Source organism: Aythya marila (genome assembly GCF_965140915.1).
Source record: "Aythya marila genome assembly, chromosome: Z".
NCBI classification, from domain to species: domain Eukaryota; kingdom Metazoa; phylum Chordata; class Aves; order Anseriformes; family Anatidae; genus Aythya; species Aythya marila.
Window position 1 is genome coordinate 28153469 of NC_139080.1, and position 27003 is coordinate 28180471.

The window sequence follows — 27003 nt, forward strand, 5'->3', positions numbered from 1 at the left end:
ATTGCTGACCACAGCAAATGTGTCGTTCCCATTGGGTAGTGTCTGCTTTGGCAGATATTAATCAAAGCAGAATCTTCATGGAGAGGAACAGAACTCTGCTAGACAGCACCTTTTTTCAGCTCCCTGTGTATCCTTTTACATGCATGTTTTTTATTGTTATGTAGGCCTCAAACCAAAGATCCAGTTCTTACTTCTCCTTACTTCTATGCTTTAGTTATTTTTGGTATTTTTTTTCTGAAATATTATGATTTCTTTAAAGGAACACTTAAACTGGAGATCTCCCCAGCTCCAGAAAACCTTGGCTATTGCCTGACACCAGAATTACTACCAGTGAAGCCATTTCCAGAAAACCGTAGTCGTCCTCACAAAGAGATTTTGGAATTCCCAATTAGAGAAGTGTATGTTCCCCATACCATTTATAGGTAAGATTATTTTTCTTTCATTCTTAAGATCCATTTGCAAAGATAATTGTGATTTATTTTTTCAGAAATATTTTTTAAATACTTAAAACTATGTGTTATGCTGATGATTTGATATTGTTAGCCATTACAAGGTCAGATACCTGCTGGATACTCTATTTCGTTACGTAGTTACCTTGTCCCATGCAAAATATTTCTAAAATGTCCAAAAACCTAACAGCTTTCATTGACTCGACATACACATTGAATGTGCTTCAATGTGTTTGTGCAGAATAGTGTTCTAATAAGTAGTGATACTGGAAATAGCTAACTAGCAATAATTCAAAAGGTGTTTATTGCAGTATTAAAGATAAAAAATACTTTCATGTGACCGTTTTGTTAGTGAAAACATGGAAGAAAAGCAGCGGTAGTTCTTACGCAATTGAAAATGCAAATGTAAACGAACTTGTGTAACAATACCTTTTTTAATGAAAAAAAATAGGCTGAAGCTTTAACTTTCCTTTTCATTGTCTGTCCCCAAAACTGAGCAGCACTTTCTAGCTCTAGTGTTGAGCCCTGTAGTGTATAAAGGTTTATTTTTGAAAACAAAAAGCGTTGGCAACCACTGTGAGTTCCTGAGCTAGAAAGGGAATTGAGTCCACACAGAATGTTCTCTTTAATTCTCACCAGGGTAAATTTCTGCAGCTAGACATCCTGAATACCAGAGTCACCATGTTAAAAATTAATTTGTGGATCTCCAGAAGCAAGTTGGTGTGTCTTCACGCATCTTCAGTAGTTAGGCATCTGTGTTGCATAAACACGTCTACCTTAGAAGAAACTCTTGCTGTTGCTCAACAGTTGTTCACACCCAGCATGCATAGCCTGTTCAGATTTTTTTTTGAGCTCTGTTTTGATTTCACATTAAGTAAAAGTTGTGGCAACAAAATGGATGCTGTTCTGCCTAACTAGTAGTAATAAAGAGAAGATCTATTTAGTATATTTGCCTTAGGTAATCTTTAACTTAATTAATGAATCAATGGTGATGACACAACAGACATGCCATAAATAGTATTATGCCATGAACTGTAAACTCAATCAGTTAATACCTCAATTTAACCCTGGAGACAGCTTTTTTAGTACACTGGGGGAAAGGTAAAAAAAAAAATGCCAGAATACTAGGTTGTGTTCTGACAGCTTTGTGAGTGCAACCATGTTTGGAGTCAGACAAGGGAGTTGCCAATAAAGGCTGCTGAAATAGTTAATAATTCTGAACTCCAGAAATAGTTCCGCAGAAAGTCAAATGAGGCAGCTTTGCAAACCTTACAAAATGCGGACTTGGTGGGGCCAGGAAATAGCATCTGGGTTTGTGCAGCAACATTGAAAACACCTCCTTTTCCTACAAGCTAGAATAACCTAGCTGTGTCTGAGATGCTTTTCCTACACCATATACACCAGTGCTCCTTTTGGTGAGCATAAGTGTTGATAGGGAGTACAGGCCAATTATCTGTTTAAATTAACCACCATCCAAGCCTCCTTGTTTAGTTCTCTCCATGGTAAATATTGTTCTGATGTTGAGACAAAGCTACCCCCTGCGAAGTTGACTTGAACAAAGCCAGTTTTGTATGTTATTTTATTATTTTTCCTCTATCTCAAGAACCATAGAATCATAGAACCATAGCTTCATAAAACAATGTGCTAGCATATAGTCATAACTGAATTGAAATGTGACAGCCTGCTGGTGTGCTGAAGTCAGTTTAATGCTTCCTAATTTTCACTGTAAGTCTACAAACCAGTTTTATTTACCCATGCTATGGATTTAGGTATTAAAAGAATGAAAAATGAATGAAGTTATTAGCTGTTTCCTATTAACATGTTACCGTGAATGTAGGAGAGGGTTACATATAGAAATCTATTTGAATAACAAATCAATGAAAGCTTTTAAAAATACAGTCTGGTAAGATTTTACTAACATAATAATACTTCTGCACATGTCCAGACAATACTAATGAAATATCCACCTTCAGTTTGTTGCCTGGATGTTTAAAAGAGATCCAGAGACTGAGTTTACTTTTTTTTTAATTTATTTCTTTTTTTTTCCAGTGTAAGATACCTGAGGGGGGAAAAAAAGTCTGTTTTTTTTTGTTGTTGTTGTTGTTGTTGTTGTTTTTTTTAGTAATAGTTTTTTCTCTATTGTAGGAAAAACAGAGTCCTCCGTAGTACTCTTTGAACTTGGCTCTTGCTAGTTTTTATACCAGTGTAATGCCATTATTTTAGGTAATTCTATTTCTGATTTATGCCAGAGAGATCAGCCAGCCCACTTTCTTTGTGCATTGAGAAATTGAACACTTCTTTTTGTTGTGTACCTACAATTCTTTAATAAAAATAGCTCCCTGAAAATGTCAAAACATTCAAAGATTTATTTCTTTCAATACCTTTCTTTCTATTCTTAATAGGAAAATCCGTATAATTTAAAGTTTGTTTATCATTTTATTTTCTTGTGAAGTATAAATTAAAATGGTGATGCTTACTGCCCCTGTGAGGTGTTGGTTCTGAGAAAGAGGGATGGTTAAGTCCCATCACCTCGGCAGTAACTCAGCTTAACCAGACATGGAAAGTCTGCACTTTGGTAGGGGAAGTGCCTAGTGTTTAAAGGATTTTTAAGGGGACGGGGGGAAAAAAAGCTTTTCTTTGCTGTTTTATTTCATACAATTGCACACCACTTGGCAGTGTGCTCAGATTTGCTCTAGTCTGCAGTCTGCAGTGTTAGTTGGAGGCTTTTCTGTGGTAATCATTCCACCCCTGTCTTTAAGTAGTGTTGAGTGAGGAAAGGCTGTAGGTAAATGATGCTCTGTGATTCCCCTGTTACTACTAGAGCGGAACCTGGGGATATTGGTTGATAGTTGGCTGAGTACAAGCTGGCAGTGTGCTCAGGTGGCCAAGAAGGCCAACAGCATCCTGGCTTATATCAGGACTAGGGAAATGATTTTCCTTCTATACTTGGTCTGGTGAGGCTGCCTCTCGAGTACCGTGTTCAGCTTGGGCCCCTCACTGCAAGAAGGACATCGAGGCTCTGGAGTGTGTCCAGAGAAGGACTATGAAGCTGGTGAAGGGCCTGGAACACAAGTCCTGTGAGGAGCAGCTGAGGGCACTGGGGCTGTTTAATCTGGAGAAGAGGAAGCTCAGGGCAGACCTTATTGCTTTCCACAACTACCTGAAAGGAAGGTGTGGGGAGCTGGGGGTCGGCCTCTTCTGGCAGATAACCAGTGATAGGACTAGAGGGAAAGGCCTCAAGTTGCGCCAGGGGAGGTTCAGGTTGGAAATGAGGAGACATTTCTTCTCAGAAACAGTAGTCAGGCCTTGGAACGGTTGCCCAGGGAGGTGGAGGAGTCACCATCCCTGGGAGTCGTTTAAAGGAAAGTTGGACATGTTGCTTAGGGACATGGTTTAGTGGGTGATACTGGTCATAGGGGAATGGTTGGACCAGATGATCTTGGAGGTCTTTTACAATCTTAATGATTCAGTGATTCTGTGAGTCTATGATTGATGAGATTTAGAGGGGGAAGTTAAGACTTTCCATGGAAGGTTTCATAAAATTTCCTCTGCTTATTACGCAGGTAAAAATGACTTTGTCAAATACTTTATAACAAAGCAAAAACAAGACAAAAACTTCACAGACAGGATTGTGGGAGCACATGCCCCACTCCCATAGACAGCTTGTTTTTCATGACAATCCACATTAGTACTGGCACAGAGAAAAACATGCCACCATGGCATGGTAATCATTGCATATTCACTGAGCAGAGAATCTGAATAAAATATGTATTTGCCTAAACTTCCAGACAAAAGCAAAGCCTCTAAAGAAAAGAAGAAAAGTGTTTTATTATTAAAAAAAAAAAAAAAAAAAAAAAAAAAGCAAGTACTTTACTTAAAGGGTTTTTGGGGGTTGCTCAAAACATTTTGGGTAATTGTAATTTAACAGCATAAATTAGATTCATAAATACAGTTTTGAGTTGGCTGTTAAGCAAGTATGATTTGAAATGCAATAGCATTTAACCAAATCTTGACAATTTGGTGTCTTAAATAGCTGCTCTATATGAAAATCATTAGTATAGTATCTGTTTGCACATTCTATTTTGTACTACTTTTTATAGCACTTTTATACTATTTAAAATCTACCATGTAGTGTCACATCTTACATAAATGTTGTGATTTGCCTCCAAACATAGCTGATGTTTTATTCTTTATGCCTTTGTTCTTCAGCTTCAGTATTATTTCTTCAGTCTGATGTGTGGAAACAAAAGAGCACTATCAGCAAGAAAATCTTGTTGAAGTCAGCTTTGAAATTAAGAGAGAGTAAATGTAAATCATTTATAATGTAGACCAAAGAAAAAAGTGTTCGTGTCTTTTGCAAGTAAAATTGAGTCTTCCAGAGACCTACAGGGGTTAAAGACTGCATGGATTTAACATGTAGGTATCTCAGTCCAAACAGCATCCTAAAGTATAAGAAATATGGGACTGAATGGCTCTTCCTAAATTCAGTTCCAATTCTGCCACTGACTTCTGCAAAACCTTGTTTTAATGGTTGTATCTCATATTCTCCAACTGCGTGGTCACATCCACAGCTAGATGCCTATCATGCAGGAATGTCAGAAGGTTTACACTATTTGTATATTATGTTCAGTCAGTTCTGGGAATTTGTTGTGGTTTGATTCCCCAAAATTGAGGCTGTTTTTTTTTCCCACTTCTGTGTCTTGTAAAAGGTATGACTATTGCTTCTACTCTAGGATGTTAAGATAAGAGCGCTCTGTCAAGCACTCCCAGAAAAATTGAACTGCTCATTTATTATTATCGATACCAGTTAGTGCAGCACCAAATGCTCACCATCCTCACAAGAGAGAAGTTATACTGACAACACAAAAAAAAAAACTACTGAAAACACAGAAGAAACAACTACTAGGAGGCATCTACCTTTCCAGCTGGTTTTGAATGGAAGCATCCTCTTCACTGTTTTGGTCTAGCTGTAGCTCCACTTCAGCAGGCCGTGGCTTATACTTGTGTGAAGGTGTTGGAGAGAAATAATGAAGCTACTCTGATCACTGATACTAACCCTGGTTTAGTAGTGTGAGCCTGAGAGATACTGACTGAATCTGTTTCTATGGTAAAGAGCTCTCAGCCAAGACTCTCAGAACTGAAAGAATTCCTTTCCAAGCCTGTAGATCTTGTTGGTGACCTCAGGACACTGTGCCTTCTTCTTCAGACCATTTGTTTGCTTTCCACCAAAATGAACATGCTTGAACTTCACCCAAGAATTGTTAAGGTGTTGGATTACTGGTGGTAGTAGTAGGTGGCTTCCCATTTGGTAAGACAGGTGACTTCTTTAGCCTAGTTCTGCCGGGCTTCCTGCAGAGACCATATCATTTTTCTCAATGCATTTCTATTCTTGCTTGCTAGATACCTTGAGGCAAACACTTTAGAGAAGAGGGATCACTGAAGAGCATTGCAGCTTTTCAGTATAAATTCTAGCCTTCCAGATCAGGATATAGGGAGGGTGGGGAGGTGGTGGTGGTGAATGCAATCAACACGTCAATTTAGACAAATCCAACTTCCACTTGTTGGCTCCTGGCTGCACAAATCTTGTGTGCTAGGTTTACTGCTGAATCCTACGGCCACCATTAAGTTTTTTAAGTTTCCAACTGAAATTTTAAAAGCCAAAATTTTCCCATCACAATTCTCAACCATACCACCATATTTTGAATAGGTTGACTATCGTGTAAAAATCTGGTATGTCCTTGATTATCAGGGATTCACTCACTACAAATAATTTTGAGATAGAACTTCGACTAGGTTTACAAAGCTAGAGGAATTGCACGTTCTGGGATGGTGAATGGATGTAAAAATACAGCTCTAAGTCATGGTTGCTATCTTCCTTTTTTCAGTTTTTCATACTTCAGTCAAGTGACAGAGCCATGCCTTATGTATGACCTACCATCTTGTTATTACAGTGTCTTCATATTGCAATAGTCAATACCTTGTAGATATCCACTCACTTTATCCACTTAAATAACATTGCTACTCAGGAAGTTAAGGAAGTGAGATTATCATCAGTGCAGCAGTGGATTTAGTTATGGCAGAGGACTGCAAGGTGAGGGTAGAGATCACAGAAGGTGGTATAATCTCTTTGCTTTTCATATTGGAAAAGTTTAAAGTTGTTTTAAGACTAACTCCTGAAAAAGAAAATGTGAAGTAGACAACTGTGGGTGATAAAGTTCTCTACGTTTGCACACTAGAAAATTATTATGATAGGTAACATTATTTTCTTGGTGTTTTTTATGATTCACAACATCTCTCTTAAATAAGTGTCTTTGGTCATGGTTTGCAATCACATTATGTGATTGACTACTTTTTTGTAATATTTAATTTTTGAAGTAACAGGAAGTCAGTTTAACAATGTGTATAGAATAACTGGATCCTGGAGAGAAAGCTGTTAATATTTTTGTCTGACTTGACTCTAAGCTCTAGATCACATATAGACTTAGGAAGATATACTTTCTTTTCATAATTTTAATGTGATTTGAATCTTCAGGAATGTGATGTTAAGAATCAGCCTTCCACTCCACTCCTCTAGCAACATTTTTTTTAACTAAAAAATTACTAGAATGTTTATTAAGGTTTACACACCAATGCTAATGGACAGATTAAACTGACAATCACTCTCAATCAGAATTTAATGTGGTCTGACCACTGGCTCTTTAATACATCATAATTTTAGGAACATGAGAAAAAATATTCAAACTATTGTCCAAACTAGAGGAAAATTGTTCTAGGATACACAATATATGATATATATACAACCTTTGAGACATGACATGTTGAAGTTCTGTCATTATGCCATTTGTTCCATTCAGGGGCTGGTAAGGTCAGTACTTTAGTACAGTATTTGTGATTTACGTTATCAGTTTCAACTGTTTTTTTCTGAAGATTCACCCAGAAAGAATAGAACAAGAGATATTTTTCAAGAAAGATTGAAAGTTATAACTAATGGGAGTATCAGGTTTTGTTTCTAATACCATAAGTAGCATATAGCAATGCTGATTGATCAATCTCTGTACACATACATACAATTTGTAGTTTTTATCAGTAGTGACTACTTGTTAATATATTGGCATTTGTTATGTACAGTCATCAATGAACATTTCTAATAACAGAAGTTGAGATGCACTTGCTGAAACCTTATATATCATGTAACAGCAAGAAGAAATATTTCATTATATCACACGTATAATACACACCAAATTATTACAGACAAGAATTCTGTCAGATCACAGTCTTGAAAAGTATGCATAGATTTTATTTTGGCAGAATACTGGTCTGCATTGCTTTGGCCATTGGAAGTGATCAAATAAATAAAAAGGACATGAAAAAGGACATGAAACTGTTGGAAAGTGTCCAGAGGAGGGCTACGAAGATGGTGAAAGGCCTTGAGGGGAAGACGTACGAGGAACGGCTGAGGTCACTGGGCCTGTTCAGCCTGGAGAAGAGGAGGCTGAGGGGGGACCTCATCACAGTCTACAACTTCCTCGTAAGGGGTTGTCAAGAGACAGGAGACCTTTTCTCCATTAACACTAGTGACAGGACCCGCGGAAACGGGGTTAAGCTGAGGCAGGGGAAATTTAGGCTGGACGTCAGGAGGGGGTTCTTCACAGAGAGGGTGGTTGCACACTGGAACAGGCTCCCCAGGGAAGTGGTCACTGCACCGAGCCTGTCTGAATTTAAGAAGAGATTGGACTGTGAACTTAGGCACATGGTCTGAACTTTTGGGTAGACCTGTGCGGTGTCAAGAGTTGGACTTGATGATCCTTAAGGGTCCCTTCCAACTCAGGATATTCTATGATTCTATGATTCTATGAAATCATCACTGCTAAGTCTTCTGAAAGTATAGAAAAGTCAGCAAATCCAAATGAGAATTGTTGCATTGAGTCCTGTGTCAATGCTGAAACAGCCTTTTACTTTACAGCCTTTGCTGGGTCAGCCTCAGACCCAGAGAACCTGTCTGAATCAGTGCCTCCCCCAGAACACTGATATCCTTCAGGACTCTAGTGTTGGTGTTGGGTGTTCTGCCATGGCTGTTGTAGATGCCTATGGACTTGTGGGTGGCTCTTTTGTTTTCTGTATGCACTTCTGTCTATGGTTGGAGAAAGACCCCTGCTCTTTCTGTTGAGAGACTGAGAGGAGAAGTTTAATTACAGTATTGGAAAGCAATTGCTATGGCATGCTGTTTGAATACTTCAGCTCAGCACAGAGCCTCAAGGGGGACATGATGCCTCCTGGAGCTCACCATATCCTTAAGGGCATGCTAACTTCTGTGTGGAAATGCCCAGGCTCTGAGGTTTCTGGAGGGCACTGATGCTGGCAGGTAGGAGCACTGTAGGCACTAGTCAACAAAGGATCTACTGTTCATGCCTGTCCCTGTTGCAGTGCCACGAAACCTCGTTCAATCCTCTTCCCAGCTTCCTACTTTCAGAGTCTGCCATCACTTTCATCTCTTCAGGGTACCCAGAATCAGTGTTTGCCTCTGTTCTTCCTCAGCACTGGTGGGTTTAATACACATGTAAGCAAGGTTCCTAAAACTGCTTGAGCATAAATGGCATAAGCTTTAGCTCTTCAGTACAGTACATGCTGGAGTAATGCTTCCTTGGTTGTCAGCAGAGAGCTCTGTTTGTTTGTGATTTTCCATATCTTTCATCTCAAGTCACATCTAAATGTAAAATCCAGTGCTCAGGGATATTATATGGATTTGTGACATCTTTTGCTGGGCTGCAGATTAATGAAGCAACAACTGGATTATGCACCCTCCCTGATATGTATTTCTTCATCTCTGACAGACATAATGTTGATAACATCCTTCATTTAGTATGCCATTCCCCAGACATAATTCAGTGGAGGTTACTGATATATTTCTCACTTTCACTTAGCTTTTGCTAATGTCATGTTGGAAAGAATTTGGTAGAGCAGAAAGTGCATGTAAGAAGGTAAGGAAGAAAGCGCATTAGTGTGGCAGGCAGGAGTGCTATGCTGAGCAAAGGGAAAGGCAAGTCACGTACTGGTCTGTTTGCTACGACATGCCATGGCTCATGTAGCATGTGTTGGTTGGCAAAGTAGCTTGGACCTTGTAACTGAAGAATACTGTCACTTTCTGGCACATGACAGTAAGGAGTTTCAATAAGGAAATTAGTTTTCCATGTCCTAGAATACAACAACAGGAAGATGGACTATCTGATCTAATGACACTGTTTTCCAAAGCTACTCCGCACAGTTTCAGCTGACAACAGCAATAAGGAGCTCAGGTACAATGATTAAGGACAGGGCAACTTTGTGTGTAGTTTCTGACTGTCACAGACACAAAACAAGGGTGAAAGTCCATCAGTACTGCTCATTGGAAGCCAATATGCTTCCACCAAATATTCATCTTATTTCTTATACTGTAAGGACAAAGAGTGAGAATCCTATACCAAATTGGGAGAATGACACATTACATAGACATAGTCTTGATTCCAGAATGCGTGCAGTCCAGGTCTAGCTGAAATCTCAGACTCGCCAGAGACTTCAGTGGAGAAAAAGCTTTGTATTTTCATTTTGACTTTCATTTTAACTCTTCTGTTGGAATTCTTGGGTCTAGAACTCAGAAGACCATCTGTGCTGCCAAATAGCCCACAGAAATTAATGTTGCGTTTTAAGTTTAGTAATTGGTCAGGGTATAGAAGCAAAAGTATGATGTATTTTAAAGTATTATATGTATTTCTTACTAAAAATTGAGTTCAGAAACTCATTTCCTGTCAGTTTCTAGAATTACAGGTTAAATTTCTTGTTTATATTTATTGTTTATATTTATTTAGCATTATCAATACTGCCTTTCAATTTGCATAATCTAGAAACACATGCCACTTTAGGTGTTATAATCTAGGCACATATATTGTTGGTTATATTTGTGATTCTCTGAGTGATTCCTTTCCCCTTTCAAAATCTGATTCTTTGTATCTGAGAAGGGAGCTGCTTTCTTGAGAGATTCCTACTTTTTATTACATCAAGCAAAGTTATTCATTCATTTGTATCTAGAAATTAGAGTCCCTAACCACAACATGTTTTATGTCACAGAAGGAACTTATCTTTTCCATGCAAACTTTTGGGAAATTGTTCCTGCAAAGCTTTCCCTATATAGGTGGGACTGAAGAACAGGGAGAGAAATGAAAAAAGAAGTGAAAGAGAAGTGGAAAAAAAAAATAGAGAGAAGTGAAAAGCTAGTTTGTGCACTTCATTTTGAAAAGTTTGCCATTTGCCTATTTTATTCTTCTTTCTCTTTCTTTCAGAAATCTCCTCTACGTTTACCCTCAGAGGCTGAATTTTGCTAACAGACCAGCTTCTGCAAGAAACATTACTATCAAGATCCAGTTTATGTGTGGTGAAGACCCATCCTGTGCAATGCCGGTAATAAAAACTGAGCATTTTCAGCAACCTTTTGCTTAGGTGCATTCCTAAGGAACCACTGAAGAGACAACTCACTGTTTACTTTATGTTGCCACAGTTTCTAGTTGGGTCTGAGGAAGGCAAACATCAGAGAGATTGTGAAGCTTGTCATTTCATCGTGAAGCAGAGCTGCAGTCCTGACTCATGCCAGCAAAAAACTGTCTCTTGAGTGGAGCATGGGCATATCCCTCCCTCTTATCTAACTCTTCCTACTTTATTTTCAAAAGAGTGGCAATATGTTAAACCAATGCCATGTTGGAAACTTTGCCGGTATAATTAACTGAGCCTCAGAAACCTTTTAAGAATGACGCATTCTGCCTTCCAGTGTAACCCATCCATATGCACTGTGTGTACACAAAGGATGTAACACTGCTACACAGAAGTTGGAATATTCATTGCATGAATGTGAATGGGTGCACAATCATGCAGCTTAGTTAGAGGGTTTTTTCTGAACCATCGTGTGTGTTAAGGCACATGAATGCACTCCTAGCAGAACAGGCAGTGCTGTCAGTGTTCAGGTCATCCAACATTTCTCACTATAGGATCCTGCCCTCAATTTTACTAAGCTTCAGGTGTTAGGCTTGAAGTGCTTTATCCCTGTAGGCATCAGCTTCACACTGAAATTTTTGGGAAACTTTCAGATCATGTCATTGGCTATTTAAGAATGACATGGGATAACGACTTTTGTGATTTTAGTTATGCTAAAGGGAAAAATAGTGAACGGAAATATTACTTTGAGGAACCCTAATTCAGCAATATGTTGGAGCAGGAACTGACACCTGATCAGCCTTTATGAGTATGCTGGCACAGTGCATACTTTACAGTTGTACATTCCTTACTCCAGATGAGCTCTGAAATTGAAATCAGAGCATCAGCACAATATTTTCCCAAGCCACATTTCTTCTTCTGGAGCTATGCCATACGTGTGTAACACTTATCTTTCACACAATACTGCAGTGTAGGTTTTGTTAAATTTTGCCCATGTCACTAATTAAGTTTTGATGAACACTTAGGACAGAGGCAGTTTGTCTTGCATCACTCTGCACTGTGAGTGTGAGCTTCACCTCAGTGCATATGGGTTTGTGCTGTACAGATATCCTTGTCTGAGCTTATTTCCCTGGTCTCCCTTTAAGGTTGCTGGATTCCAGCACCTTACCACAGAGGCTGAAATGAGAAAAGTGAATCAAACACCATTAAACATAAAGGAGCTGTGGACCTCTAAGGTTAAGGTGAGGTGAACCTCACCCTAAATGGTCAAGATACAACTGAAAAACAAACTTATAAAAGATAATTTAACATGTTAACATTTGATGAAAGGCAATGTGGTAACGTTCAAGAGGCTTATCACAACTTCATTTCTGCAGTTCCTAACTTTTCATAGTGCATGATTGGATGATGTAATATAAGATAATCAGTGCCTTTGCCCCATCTTCCTGGTGTTTTACACTGAATGTTGTGTGGGGAAGATGCCAGGTAATAACACATTTGTTTCAACATGCAAAGATCAAACTGAAGGGTTATTTTCAGCTTTGAGATACTGTCTTAAAATTGATACAGGATGATAACTATTAAATACTTTAGATCTGACTGCTGTTACTTTCTTTTCCTCTTAATGCAGGTAATTTTTGGGAAATCTTCAGGCCCAGAATTTGTGCAGGAGATATACACAGCTATCACATATCATAACAAGTAAGCATTCTTATTATTTGTATGAGGTGAGATCTATTATTCATAAATTCTTTACATAACTCTCAGCCTACACAGTTAATCAAAGAATAATGGTACTAATCCATTTTAAGCTTTATTTTTTATGAGTACTTGTCAGTATTTAATTTGGATTACTACATGCATTTGCGTAAGTGACCATTGCTTTATTTTGTCTGGAGCTCTGTAGTCAAAGGTTAGTCAAAAATATTTGTAGTCTGAAGATTAAGGAATAAAAGCAGGAAGCAGCAGCTCGACTCTGTAATAACATTCACTTTGATGAATTCACAGATCCAAAAGAGCTGAAGGGGCTTTCTCTTATGAATGTGAATTCAAGATTTGTTTTTATACAGTAACAGCTGAAATCCCAAATTAAGATTGAATGGTTTTGAAAGTAAGAAGATTGGTGATAACTTGAAACATTCCAGCTGATACACTCTGCATCTGTGCTTTCCCTGATTCAAAGCTGTAGATAGTTCATATGTATGTCCAGAGATGGGTGTACCCCATTTGCTTAACTTTTCTCAGAGGCTGTCTTCAGTATCTATACTTTTCTTATAAACATCTGGAAGCCTACTGGCAAACACGCCTTCTGCCCAGTCTCATACTTACTCTGGAGATGTGCGTATCTTTTTTTTAATTTTATTTTATTTTAAACAGGTCTCCTGACTTTTATGAAGAAGTTAAAATTAAACTGCCAGCAAAGCTCACAGAGAAACACCATCTATTGTTCACATTCTATCATATCAGTTGCCAGCCAAAGCAAGGAGCATCTGTGGAAACCGTTGTCGGGTATTCAGTAAGTTTCCTTTAATAAAAATGTGTATATGTGTGGTGGGTAAGTGGGTATGGTGTGCATCCTATGCATATAGACTCTGCTTGTCAAGACTATTGTCACACCTTTCCTTTCTGGTTGTGGTAACACATCAAAAACTGTAGAAGGTCCTCATAGTCAATTCACAGGTAACACAGGCATGTTTGTATGTTCATTAAGTGTACAGGTTTTAAAAATACAGATGAAACTTGTGCTATGTTACATTCTTGTCCTGTATCTTTACATTGGTAAGCATCTTTGAAGTTGATGAATTCACACAAAGCAAGTGAAGTTTGGTATACGCCTAAATATTTTCAACAATAGTGCTTTATAGCATAGCACCTAATTCAGTTAGATTCTATTAACTAGAAAAAAAAATTAAAAAGCAGTTACTGTTATTTACTGTTATCTAACATGGTCATACATGAGGTAACAACTAAAATAATATTTTAAATTAAGCTTTATAATGCATAGTTTATCTTAAAACTGGCCTTTACCCTTGTCAAAATAAAAAACACAAAAAATCCAGAAGCCAAAACGTAATTCTGTCACTTTGGTTTATCTTCATGTTGAACCTAGCATGTTTTAGCATAAGAAATGCATACTGCAGTATAACCTCTTTGACATTTTTCTTTATCAATAGATATTTTTAACTAGAGAGATTTTAAAATGAGACGAAAGTATAAATTATGGTAATACTTTAGATTGGAAAAACTCCTAGTGCTCTTGAACTGTGGAGGCAGACAAATCCTATCCATTTGTTCTGGTTGTGAAGTATGTGTTTGTTTTTGACTCCAGTACCAATAATCCTTTCAAATGGGCTTGCTTTTGTGGACAGATACAGTTCCAGCAATTCCAATAGTATTGGTAAGAAGTAAATTAGCCTGTGGTTCAAAAGCAAGACTTGACATAGGCGAGGACTTAATTTTTAGGTTTCTACTCACCTAAATATGAAATATTTCTGCACTGTACTACTCAAATGCACAGCCTCTTTCAGATTTAAATAAGAGCAAAAAGAATTGTGTCCAGATATCAATACAGAGTTCAGATGGGTCATTCTGACTCTAATCCTCATGGTGACATTGAGCAAAATGTTCAATTTATCCCTAGCAAAACTTTAACTCTGTTGATTTGCTTCAAAGCCAAAGATCAGCCTATTCAAGACAAGTTATTTTTTAAATAAGAACATGGGCCCTATTAAATCTTTCTGATAGGATTTATTTGAAAAATATGTCACACATTAAAAGCTCTGTGTTTGTTTTCTTCAAAAGAGTTGGTTTGTAAAGCAGTCTTGTACATTTTTCTACAGTAGCTATCAGTGAATTTAAAATGCAAATTACTGTTGAATGGATTGGAGCAGAGAAACTCAGGTCAATATCTCATTTGTTGTTCTGTTGACTGTCCATAACAAATTAGATAAATAGCTCTAATCATATATAGTCATGAATATTGCTGCATTTTCTCTTCATTTGTTTCAGTGGCTGCCAATTCTGCTAAATGATCGCCTTCAAACAGGACATTATTGTCTTCCTGTTGCATTGGATAAGCTGCCTTTTCACTACTCGATTCACTCTCCTGAGGTAACAAAGAAAATTATAAAAAGATAATATTTTCCCAGTGTAGAAGAACATTATGAGTATTTTATGATCTAACATTAGTGTCTGTTTGTAGACAATTGCCCCTTTTTGTACTTTAAAGGGTGAAAGCTCTGGAGAAAAATGTTGTTGTTATTTTTATTGGTGTTATTATTATTTTAAATTGTTATATTGTGTTTTTTAAATTATTAATCCAAACAGATCATTGCAAATTGTCTAACCAGTGATACATCTGTTTAGAGGGCGTCAATTTAATAATTTGCTTTTTCACAGCATGATTTGCTCATTTTTTGTGGCTGCATGGGAAAGGGAGAGGAAATGAAATCAGGTGCTGCTACTAGAGCACAAAACTGCCATCTGAGTAAAATATGGCAACTAGGAAACTGTCAACAGGTTTAGAAAATGTTCATGGCTTTAAAAACTGTCCATGGGTACGACATCACCAATGAGTGCCTTTGGCATTGCGTTAACTGTGAACTTCTAACCTTAAAAAATTCCCGTAAGGTGATGTGCATTCACACTGTCTATGCTAGGCATCCAGCTGAAAAGTTCCACATTTCCCTTTTCAATGCATCAGTTTTAATTCATATAGTCTATAACAGCAAGAAGATGCCTAACTTGGGTCCTCTGTATGGCATTGAATTAGGTATCTAAAGTGAAGTGAACACATGAAGACCCTACAGACCCATGTAAACAGGCTTTCTGTTTGATCATTGAAAGGAAGACAATGATTCCCGTATTTCTTTTCTATCACAGAAAGTTCCACCACAGACACCGCCTATTAAGTGGGTTGAAGGACACAAGGGTGTTTTCAATATTGAAGTGCAAGCTGTTTCATCTGTTCACACCCAGGTAATGCATCAGAAGCAATATGAAGTTGTAGTTTCATTTCAAAGAGAGTTCAGATGTACAGGCTGATTGAAGACTGGAGACATTTAAGCCTCCACAGGTTTGAAAACAAACTACTGCCTTGTAGCTGTGGAAAGAACCTGATATTATCAGTGAATGAAATCCATGGGTTCAGTGAGTGAACAAATGAGCACTCTCAGCAGCCAGTCACATCAAGTGATAGGGAGTCTGATGTCCTCTCATCTCAGCAGAGATCTGCTGAGGCTGTGTTTGAAGGACACTGGCAGGGTGCAGTGCCAGTTTCTTCTGTGTGTGTCTTCTGTTCTGCGAAGTTAGGTCAGACAGTGTACCCACATCTGCAGAGAAGCATGGCATCTCCCCTCCTTCAGGGACAGGATGCACTGCCAAAATGCTTTAGGCAGCTCAGCCTTCCATGCCATGTGGTCTAGGGACCCAAGCTTAGTGCTGAATGAGAACTCTAGGAATCTGGTCATTTAAGTGTGATAGAAAATCAGAGCTTTCCCATTTTTGTTGGAATTTGAAGCTCAACAGATTGCTTGTTTCTGGTGTTTTATTGTGTCTCCTACTCCCTTTCTTATTCTGGTTAACTCTGATAGCTATGTCCAAACAACCAGAGATCCTGTGTCTGAAGCAGGTCTGCTACCCTTTTATAGCATACTTTTTACATACAAGTGTGGCTTACTCATAAGGCACATAGCTTGTACATAGCTGGAAGTGAGACTTAGATGCAGGTGTCAGAGGAGCTATAAACTTAGGATGTGACAGGGAGAAGGAACAGCATTATCATGAAATGAAGCAATCACTTTACTGCAGCTGTTAGCTTTTCTGCTTTTAATCTGAGCTGACCACATTCTGAATTTGAACCAGATGAAAAGGAGCAAAGAAATCATTGTGCCAGTTAACTTAGAAATTGGTCTCTAGAGCTAATCACCACTTTAAGTCAGAAGGGTTAAAATATTTTTTCTCCCCATATCAGGCTCTGCTTAGGTAGAAGCAGGCTGACCTATATCAACTTTGTTAACTGTGAGTGCACGGTATTTGCAGGACAATCACCTGGAGAAGTTCTTCACTCTATGCCACTCTCTGGAAAGTCAAGTGACCTTCCCCATTCGACTGATGGACCAGAAGATCACAGAGGCTACACTGGAACATGAACTAAAGCTCAGCATTATCTGTTTGAATTCTTCACGCCTTGAACCTCTTGTTTTGTTTTTACATTTGGTACTAGATAAACTTTTCCAGCTGGCTGTACAGCCCATGGTCATAGCTGGCCAGACAGGTATTTACTGATGCATGGTCATGGAATGGCAGTGTAAGCAAACTAAATATGTGGATGTGGAAAAGCTTGCTAATTATCCAGGCTCAGATTTAGTAGTTGGGTGGTCCACTTCAGAAGGACCACCTTGAGTACTTCTCAAGACAAAATTTCACAACGCAATTTAATCAGGATTGCTTAGATTGTCTGTCCTTCTCCCCACACATAAGACTCTTAGAGGTGCCTCTCTTTTAGACATAGTTTTAATTGTAATTGTTTACTCACCTGGAGAGACATGTCAGAAGCAGGTTTGTGGTTTAATTTTGTTTAGAGTTAGTTGCTTTGCAAGGGAAACACTGGCAAAATAACTTATTCTACAGCTGACACTGCTGATTGCACCACTTCCTCTGCCCAAATATTTTTAGACAGAATGGAGTGAACACAAAAACAGAGATGATATAGTCATGCATTTTATGGTTCTGAAGCTGCCAGCTGCCTATTACTTATGTTATATCTGGAAGGAAAGCATACTTGGAGAGAGTGGTGCAGTTGATTTCCTATCTCATTTTGATAATCAGTACTTGTCATTCACTATATTATTTGTGGAAGAGCCTGGTAGCTTGTATTTCCCTGTCAGCTGGAGGAGAATGAGTATTGGTGCCTTTCAAGTAGATATTTTATCGGAAATGCCTGAAGGCTGCTAGAAATGATAATTAACAGTTAGGGTCTGCCTTTATGTAGCACTAAGTGGTGGAGAAGCAGGAAGTAGGTCTATTGAAGATGCGTTATTGGTCTATATACACTTTGATTCTGGCATGGTATAACAACTGCTATCTGTAGCTGTGAATTTGTTAAGGACAGAATTAAAGCATGTATGAATTAGTTGAAATGCCCTGATCTATTTGTGTTACACCCTTCAGGGCTGAGACTAATTCTTGCCTTTTGCTTCACAGCCAACTTCTCGCAATTTGCCTTTGAATCTGTCGTTGCAATAGTGAACAGTCTCCACAACAGCAAAGATCTGAGCAAAGACCAGCATGGGAGAAACTGCCTTCTGGCATCTTATGTCTACTATGTATTTCGACTGCCAGACCCTCAAAGAGAAGTGGCCAAACCAGGTAATATTGATGCAATGGTTGCAAAAGAATTCTTTTTTCTTGGTAAATGCTAGTTAGTGTGCTGCTTCTGAGACATAGGAAACTGACCCATAAAATAGCAAAACAGAACTTCTTATACCCAGACCTTTCAAGCACAGCACCGTTTAGATATATCAGTTTTCTCAGAGGGTCAGGATCTGAGTGCTGCAGAGAGCAACATAGATTTGCCTCCCATAATCTCTCTCTCACTGTCCTTTGTTTAAAATCCAGAGTCTGGGTCAGAGGGTTTTGTGGCTACATGCAACATGTAGCTCCATGGAGACAGAAGTGCAAGACATGTCCTAAACTGAGGTTTTCTTCAAAGAAATTTCCTCCAAAATTAAAATGGCCTTAAGGTGCCAATTTCTTACTGGCCTGTAAATCAGTTAACTGTTTTCCATGCAAATGAACTTACGGCTAAGTGGCACAAGCCCAAGCTTTGCTAATTTCTCCATTGCATTAAACATGTCATCAGAGAATAAAATCCTGTACATTGGCCAACAGGTTGAGGGAGACAATATTTCCCTTTTATTCAGTACTGATGAGGCCACCAATGGAGTGCTGTGTCTAGTTCTGGGTTCCCCAGTACAAGAGAGAGATGGATATAGTGAAAAAGTTGAATGGAGGGCCACCAAGATGATCAGTGAACTGTAGCATCACTCCATGAAGAAAGTCTGAAAGACCTGGGACTGTTCAGCCTGAAGAAGAGGGGCATCTAGGGGTTCTTACCCATTTCTCTAAATAACAATGGAGGGTGCAACAAAGAACAGAGTCAGGCTCTTTTCAGCTGTGCCCAGGACAAGAAGCAAAGGGCACAATCTGGAATACAAGAGATTCCATCTAAACATCAGGAAACGCTTCTGTACTGTACCAGTGACGGAGCAATGGAATAGGTTGCCCAGAAAGGTTGTGGAGTCTTCCTCTTTGTAGATACTCAAAAACCAGGACAGGGACCTTGGTAACCTGCTTGAGGAGGGGTTTGGATGAGATGACCTCAAGAGGACCTTTCTAACCTTAACCGTTCACTGATTCTGTGATTCTGTTGGTGTCCATTGTCCTAAAACCTATAGGATTCATATGATCAATTGCTATGTATTGACTGACATACCACCAAGCAGCTGTGCTGTAGGAACTAAAGATATGGAAGTCTTTTCCAAATACTCATTTAAACCTCCCTTGAGTAACATTTAGGCTGACATTTGGATGGGCTAAAACCTCTAAGTTTGCCTAAAGATTAGTAAATCTTTATCGTGGAAAAATAAGATCCACCGGGAAGCTGAAAACTATGTAATTGTTTAGCGAAATTCCTACAGGCAAATCTACCAGCCTTCTTGGCTACTTTGAGTATGATGTTAAATTTTATCTGTTCAGGCACGTGAATCTTGTCTTGATCTATAGAAAATTAAAAAGAGGTGATAGAGGGAAGAAAGAACTACTACAGTAGTGCTGCTACTCAGATAGTCTTCTTAATCTTTCACAACCACACGCACAGTCACCTTATCGTAGACCCTGTAGTCTCCCAAAATGTCTTTTCCTTGTTATTCAGTGCCTAATTAATTTGTTAACAAAGCTGTTGGTGTTGAGATTTTTGAGAACTCTATACTATTCATACTGCTGTTGCTATAGCAGCACCGAGCAGAGATCTCAGTGAATCTCAATAAATATGGCCTTCAGTCTTATTTCAAACATCTCCCCCTGAGCAGGTGCAGGGGGCAGTGCCGTTCTGTCGGAGTCTCGTTATTACACGTTTGGTCGTGCTTCTGCAGTGGCTGTGGGGAGTAAACTTCTGCAGAGCCGGGTTATAAGCTGCAGCAATCCTGACATTACTGTTACACAGGCTGCTACTGATGAGGAGGTCAAAAGCATCATGTCATCTAAGGTAAGAGAAGGAAGTCAAGTATCTGGAGAAGTGTATGGGCCTAAACCTGGGCTGAGAATCTAGATTTGCTCTTTAAGAGTTGGATTTGCTTCTTGTACATATCATTCTGGTGATATGTATACATACTAACCAGAGTTGGATTTGCACCAGAAGCATCTGCTGTTTTTCTGATTTGGCATGTGCATATATTATATCCCCTTTGTTAAATTTTGATGTCTCCTATCAGTAAGTAGAGCAAGAGCTAAGAACTCTGACCAAGTTTGAGGCTTAGCCACCCCGCAGAAAGAATAGCTTTTCCAAGGTGCTTCACTCTCCCATTCTTCATGTTTAAGTTCTGTTCACATTATTTCCTAGAGTGTTCAGGGAGACATGCTCCAGCTTTCAGAAAGCCAGTGTGAAAAAAGACTGCTGTTGATTACAGTGGGAACAGGTTCACTTTCTAAAAGCAGTGAAAGAGTCCTTGAGATGGAAATAGGTTTCCTAAAATACACCGATAATTTATTCTGATTCCTCTTCACTCTTTTTATTGTTATTTTATATTCACAAAACCTGTTTCATGGTAAATAGTTTCCCATTAAATAAAAAATAATTAGGCAATATATATAGCAACAGCCCCATGATTTGATATCATCCACAGTGAAGATGTCTTGTGTGGGTTTTGTAACTGAGTCTTTCCAAATGCTTAATTCACACACAGAGTGAAGTACAATCTTCATCTGTCTTTCTCATCCAGAACTACACATGCCACCAAGAGATTACAGGATAGGAAGGGATGAACTAAGAAGCGTGATTTTGCTTCCCTGATGGGCACCAAGCGCTTGCTGATCTCCAGTGTCCTCTGCTCATCTCAGAGCTTTTTGAAGACAGACGTGTTCATCTCTCTAGGGGAAACAAAATCTAAAGTTCCTCATTCAGCAGAAACTAGGAAGCCTGGGCTCTCACAGCTACAGGATTTTACCCCTGTGCAGGGAGCCTGCTCCAAGCTACAGCCCTGGCAGAGCTCTGCAGCATCTTGGAACCATATGCCCCTTCCTTTTGCTTTGAGTGTTATGTATGTGAAATACTGCTTCTCAAGAAGGTTATTTTCAGAAACATTTTGAGGTCTTTTTTCCAGTGAATGATAAGGTGCATCTCCAGTTAAAGTGAACAACGGCTTGTCTTTAGCAAACTAAACCATCACTAGTAAGGTGCATAGGCTTTGCTAATCTATTTGGTTTGTTTTTATGGGTATATGCATACATCCAGAGCAATTTTTAATAGTGTAGATTTCAACTTAATAGCCTTACAAATTTTATTCTAAGGTACTGTGTCCTAAACAAACAAAAAAACAAACAAAAAAAACTGATTTCAGGATATTTTTATTTTTTCCAAATTAATACACAGTTAAAACATTTGATATTACAGCTTCATCACATTGATAAATGTAGCAATTTGCAATGCTTGAGTGACTACTGCCATTTCACTGTCTACATTATCATTACTTTTCGTGGAAGGAAGAATCCCAAATGAGAGTTTATTTAGGATGTAGAACTACCGAATATACTTGAAGGACCTTTCAAAAGACTTTCGAGGGTGAAATTTAGAGCTTGCAAAGCACAGCTGCAGTGCTGACGTTGGGCACATGATGTCAGTGTTGGTATTTTCACACTCCTGTGTCTGCCAAATTCAGGTGGTCTTTGGCCTCCCCGAGGGAGGAGGACCGGTGGGAGAGAAAGAAGCAGAAAAGATGTTCAGGTGAACATCTGTATTTACCTGACAAGAAAACACCACTGCTGATTTATTTTCTGGTAATTAGCATGTTCTATGCACTAACTTATTATGTATATATTTCTTCTGGCCATTCTCTTCAGCCTGTGGATCACAGCTCCAGTCGGATGTCTTTTTACATTGAAGGAACAAATGATATGCCAAGCGTTTGTGCAAATCCAAGACCATCCAATAAAAAGGTAGGCAAATTAACAGAGCCTGGAGTCTCTGGGGACAGTGCTGGTAATAAGCACTTCTACACATGGAGAGAGGAGAGGGAGAACAAAATAACAACCAGTTTTGTTGAACAGGGAGTCTGTGGTGGAATACTGAATCTGTGGGTAAATATTGCCCGAACGTTTTTGCCTCTGCCCCAGAGTCTTTAGATTCTTTTTCTGGGACAGATTTAGACAAGTAGCAGCCTGCCCAGATCCTCCCTTTTCTCTCTTTCTCAAGGTGCTAGGGCCTCTGTCTTTTTTCACTGCTTTTTCCCCTTGGATACCTGCCTTTACATGTTACCATAAATTCCATTCAGACACGTTTGCCACCTCAGTCTTCTGTAAGGAATGTTTTACTTCTCCCCTTTTTGTGGCTTTTAGAACCAAGAAATTCCTCCTCATCCTGAGTATGTAACCCCAAATAGCTTTTTGGCAACATAGAAGATACCATATTAGATAGCTAATTCCTCCAGAGCTGCATCTCATGTTTGGCATTAATCAGCAGGAGTGGCTTTGGATGAAGAAGCTAGGGAAAAACTCTACAGTGAGCAGTCCAGAAATTGTGTTGTGGTTAAGAGACACTTGTTCCTTCTTATTCCTGTTTATCATTTTGATTTATGTCAAAAAGCACAGGTTCATACCCATCCTTAATCTTGTCTGCATTATTGTGTTCTATTGAATGTAATAGCCTTAGGAATTTCTTTAGCTTTATTTTTTTGTGTGTCAGAAACAGGCAATAGACACTGCAATAAATGCTTAGTCCAGATCTGAGCTTCCTAAAAGTTGAGATCATTGAGACTATGAGTCTTATGTTAGGATCTCACTGCAAAGAGAGTGGTGTCCAACCAAAAACTTGATGAAGGGTCTGCTGTGGTTGTTTCTGTGTCTGTCTCTCCCACCACAGAGTTAATCTTACTTCTGCCTTCTCTCAGGAAACACAAATGGACTAAATAGCAACACTCAGGAGAGAGCAGAGGATGTGGCTGCTCACTGCCAGGCACACAGCCAACAGGCTGAAGATGGACCAAAGTCATTTTCCAATTTGGTTATCCAAGGTTCTGGATCCACAGAAAAATGGATCCAAAAGCCTGATTGCTGCCATCATTACTTATGTGGCATTTTAGTAAAATCAACCTTCTCATCCTACGGGGATGTCCACATGTCCCCAACCAGCTACTGACTCCAGTATGAGGGATGTTGAAGGTGTGAGTGTTGGGGGTTGGTTGACACTGAAGGAAGAGTTGGATGAAAAGCCATTGACCAACACTTTGTGTTTATTATCTAGCACTTTCATGAGGAGCTGGCACTGCAGATGGTGGTCAGCACGGGTATGGTGAGAGAGACTGTCTTCAAGTACGCCTGGTTCTTCTTTGAACTCCTGGTAAGATATATCAGTGGTGTTTTATATCAAGTTGATGGTGAAATGTAGCATGTACAGCAGTCACAGCTTTAGTTGGACCACAATGTCTTCAGTTATTCAATCCCACTGTGACATTATCTGTGATGTTATCTGTAAAATTCCAGATAATAGAAGTACATGTGAAGAATTCTCCATATTCACTCCCATTCAAATTGACATCCTGTAACACCAAAATCTCACATGAACTACATGCACAGTGGTCTACAGCTACAGAAGTCTGAAAGACTTGTCAAACTGAGCCCTTTCTTCCTTTTCTGTGAATAATTGCTCCCATTTCTTACACTTTGTTAATAACATAGGTGAAGTGGCAAGGCTTCCCAAACTCAGTTTTACAGAGCCCTGAGGTGACAGAGGCCACTGGAAATTTTTTTGACATACTGGTTTCCACTGAAAGCATATAAACAACACAACAGCAGGTCAAGGAGTGGGAATTAACTCCAAAAGTGTCATCATGAGGGCCAGAAGGTACAAACAGCAGAATTTCAGAGCTTCAGGGGCAGGGGACCGGTGAGGGTCATCCCAGCCTCAGTGCTAAGAGCAGCTAGCCAAGTGATCATGAGCAAGAATGAGTGACCATCTACGGTCAAGCCGTAGGCTCTCTGTTGTCATTGCCAATAAAGGTAGGATTTGTCAAGTTACTCTGAGAAGATGACGGTGGCTACATTCAGGGTGAAATAAGTAAAGAATCTTATGAATCTTACTCTCATGGACTAACTTAAAGCAGTAGTTATATCTCCATTATACCTCTGTTTCCTTTTTTTTTTCTTTGCAGATAAAAAGCATGGCTCAGTATGTTCACAATATAGAGAAACAGGACAACCCTCGAAGAAGCCGGTTCTCTGACCGTTTCAAAGATGATATTACCACCATAGTTAGTGTGGTTACTTCAGAGATTGCTGCACTTTTAGTCAAACCACAGAAGGTAAATGTATGAAATAAGCATCATGGCTGGTCATGTTACATTACACTAAGCTGTATTTAATCCTATTTTACCTTCAAGAGTGTCACAAGAATTAGACCAAAACTGAGGCTGTAGTCTTGGTGTGGGAGGGAATCCCTTTTCCTGAAGACAGGAAAGGTTGGACTCCCCCTTTCAGTAGCAGTGTTGCTTTATGTTTGGTTGTTCAGCCTGTGTGTGGCTTTTTTCTTTTATTCCCTTTTCCCATTACCCTCAATCCTACTGCATAGCGCTTCTTTCTATGTTTGACTTCCCTGGTTGTAACATGAATGCAATGTACCTCCTGAGGTCTGCAAAACCTAGCCATGAGTGATATAACCCCAAATATCTCTGAAGATGCATTGGTCACATGAAACTCAAAGACAAGAAATAAATGTAAAACCCATGTAAGTCTTTCTCCCGGTATATTTTAACGTTCCATTAATATAACAGATTATTAAAGCTAAAGGGATCATGAAATGCAATTTGTATTTTAACATCAGTACTGTTAACTGGCATCACTGATGCCACTCCCCACTGGCCATTACATAAAGTGAAGGCCACAGATACCCAGTGGGTGACTTTTGTTCACTCTGTTGTTGCAGCTGGTTTATTTTCATGCCCCAGAGCTGCCAAAGCACTATGCTGGCAGGGCAGTACGTTCTGCGACAGGGCAAACCAGGCTGGAAAGCTGACCTGGTCAATTACTGCTCAACCAGCTTGGGTCCTCAGTCCAGTTCTCCACCTGTGCCCAGCTGTGCTGTCAAGCGGCTGAAACTAGTGAAGGACCACAACCGGACAATTGAGGAGAGGGAATGGCATAGTTGACCATCACTGTCCACCAAAAAGTTGTTTCTGAAGTTATCAGCCTTTGTTCCACTCCATCCTTTGGTGTGCTACTGTGATGGCCACGTGCAGGGAAAGCATTTCATGGAAATGTTCACTTAAGGCATCAGTGATTTTTATTTATTATGTTGTGTGATAAAAAATTGCTACATTAAAATGTTTTAATAGAACTGTAAGTTTTGCCAATATATTAGTATTTTATGGCTTTTTCATGAGAAATACACGAGTTTTTATGGACTGTTAAATCAATTCAATTTTGATTGAGTATACAGAGCCTAATTATATGTTAAAATCTTACTGCAGTGTTTGTAGAATTAAGGTTGATGATTAGTTGTACAGAACAGCAGGAGCTGATACTTGTCTGCTTTTTAAACCCATGAAGTTATAATCTGTATGTTTCGATACATGGTTGGTCATGTTAGATTCAACTGAGGTTTAGAATACCCTGTAAGCTGGTGGGAAACTATTTTTTCAGCACAGTTGAAAAATATTTTGCAGTGTAAATTCATATCATAAAATATATATATATATATGTTCCTGAAAAGCAACAGAAAGGTTGAAAAATGAAAAATTAAGTCATAAGCACCCTGAGGTGCTGCACACCTGCTCTCACTAGTCAGAGATAACAGTAGCAGTAACATTTTTTGCAGTCATCTCCTGTCAGTCTTCAGTTAACCCACCTGAGGGCTATGAGCATTAAGCGCGGGCAGACCCCTTGGGCACCTCCACAAATTCTTCTTGGTGAACAACATATGCTACTGAGCTATTATAATTTAAACTGATATGTTTGGAATAATTGTACCCTTGTTTTAGAGTGTACGTGGAGTTCTTTGTGTGCCTGTGGTAATCAGGCCAATTGTAAATATAAAGGAGTTTAGTTGCCAAGTGTTAGAACCCACAGGTTTATCTTAGAGATAATGTTTTTCTGATCAGCTTTAAACATGAAATTTCTAAACAAAGTACTTGGCATTCCATCAGTATATCCAGAGAATATTTTTATTAATAATATTTTAAAACAATATGTTTAATACCTAAACATTTTTTGCGGCGAGGAGAGGCGAGGAGAGGCAAGGCAAGGAGAGGCGAGGAGAGGCGAGGCGAGGCAAGGAGAGGCGAGGAGAGGCGAGGCGAGGCAAGGAGAGGAGAGGCATATACAATTTTTGAGCTGTTAGGTAGTTCAGAACTGGTTTCAATTTCCATTTCAGTGTTGTCAGCCCAAAGGTTTGCAAAGATAAACTTGGTCATTCTTCCTATTCCAATTTTTCTCTGAAAGCAGAAACAGTTGAAATCATTTACAGGAGTGATTCTGCATAATTCTAACAAGATCATGTAAACTAGGGAAGTGAAACAATTTGTCCAGTCTATTCCATGACATGTTTCTGGGAGCTGTCCCCTGCAGTATTTTTCAGTGATTCTAAAAAGTCTTCCACCTTTGAAGGTGACATTTATATGAAGGTGACATGACATTTATAAATCATAACCGTCTTTCCCCTTCTCTTTCCCCACCCCCTTATTTTTTTAAAGGAAAGTGAACAAGCAGAAAAAATTAATATCAGCTTGGCATTTTTCCTGTATGATCTTCTTTCTTTAATGGACCGAGGATTTGTGTTTAATCTCATCAAACATTATTGTAATCAGGTATGCATCATGCGTGATTGGGATTG

The 27003-nt window shown here is 39.0% G+C and overlaps 1 protein-coding gene across 3 annotated transcripts in view; it reads left to right on the forward strand.

The window, feature by feature from the left end:
• The window catches only part of DOCK8 (dedicator of cytokinesis 8), a 96567-nt gene that overhangs the window by 36408 nt on the left and 33156 nt on the right, over positions 1-27003 (forward strand). For all 3 annotated transcript variants that reach the window (XM_082783859.1, XM_082783861.1, XM_082783860.1), the window contains 13 exons: positions 260-422; positions 10763-10880; positions 12538-12608; positions 13284-13422; positions 14916-15017; positions 15789-15884; positions 16947-17181; positions 18111-18275; positions 19997-20172; positions 22023-22118; positions 23422-23517; positions 24329-24478; positions 26864-26977. In XM_082783859.1, coding sequence (XP_082639985.1) covers positions 260-422; positions 10763-10880; positions 12538-12608; positions 13284-13422; positions 14916-15017; positions 15789-15884; positions 16947-17181; positions 18111-18275; positions 19997-20172; positions 22023-22118; positions 23422-23517; positions 24329-24478; positions 26864-26977 — 1721 coding nt within the window. The remainder of the gene's footprint in view (positions 1-259; positions 423-10762; positions 10881-12537; positions 12609-13283; positions 13423-14915; positions 15018-15788; positions 15885-16946; positions 17182-18110; positions 18276-19996; positions 20173-22022; positions 22119-23421; positions 23518-24328; positions 24479-26863; positions 26978-27003) is intronic.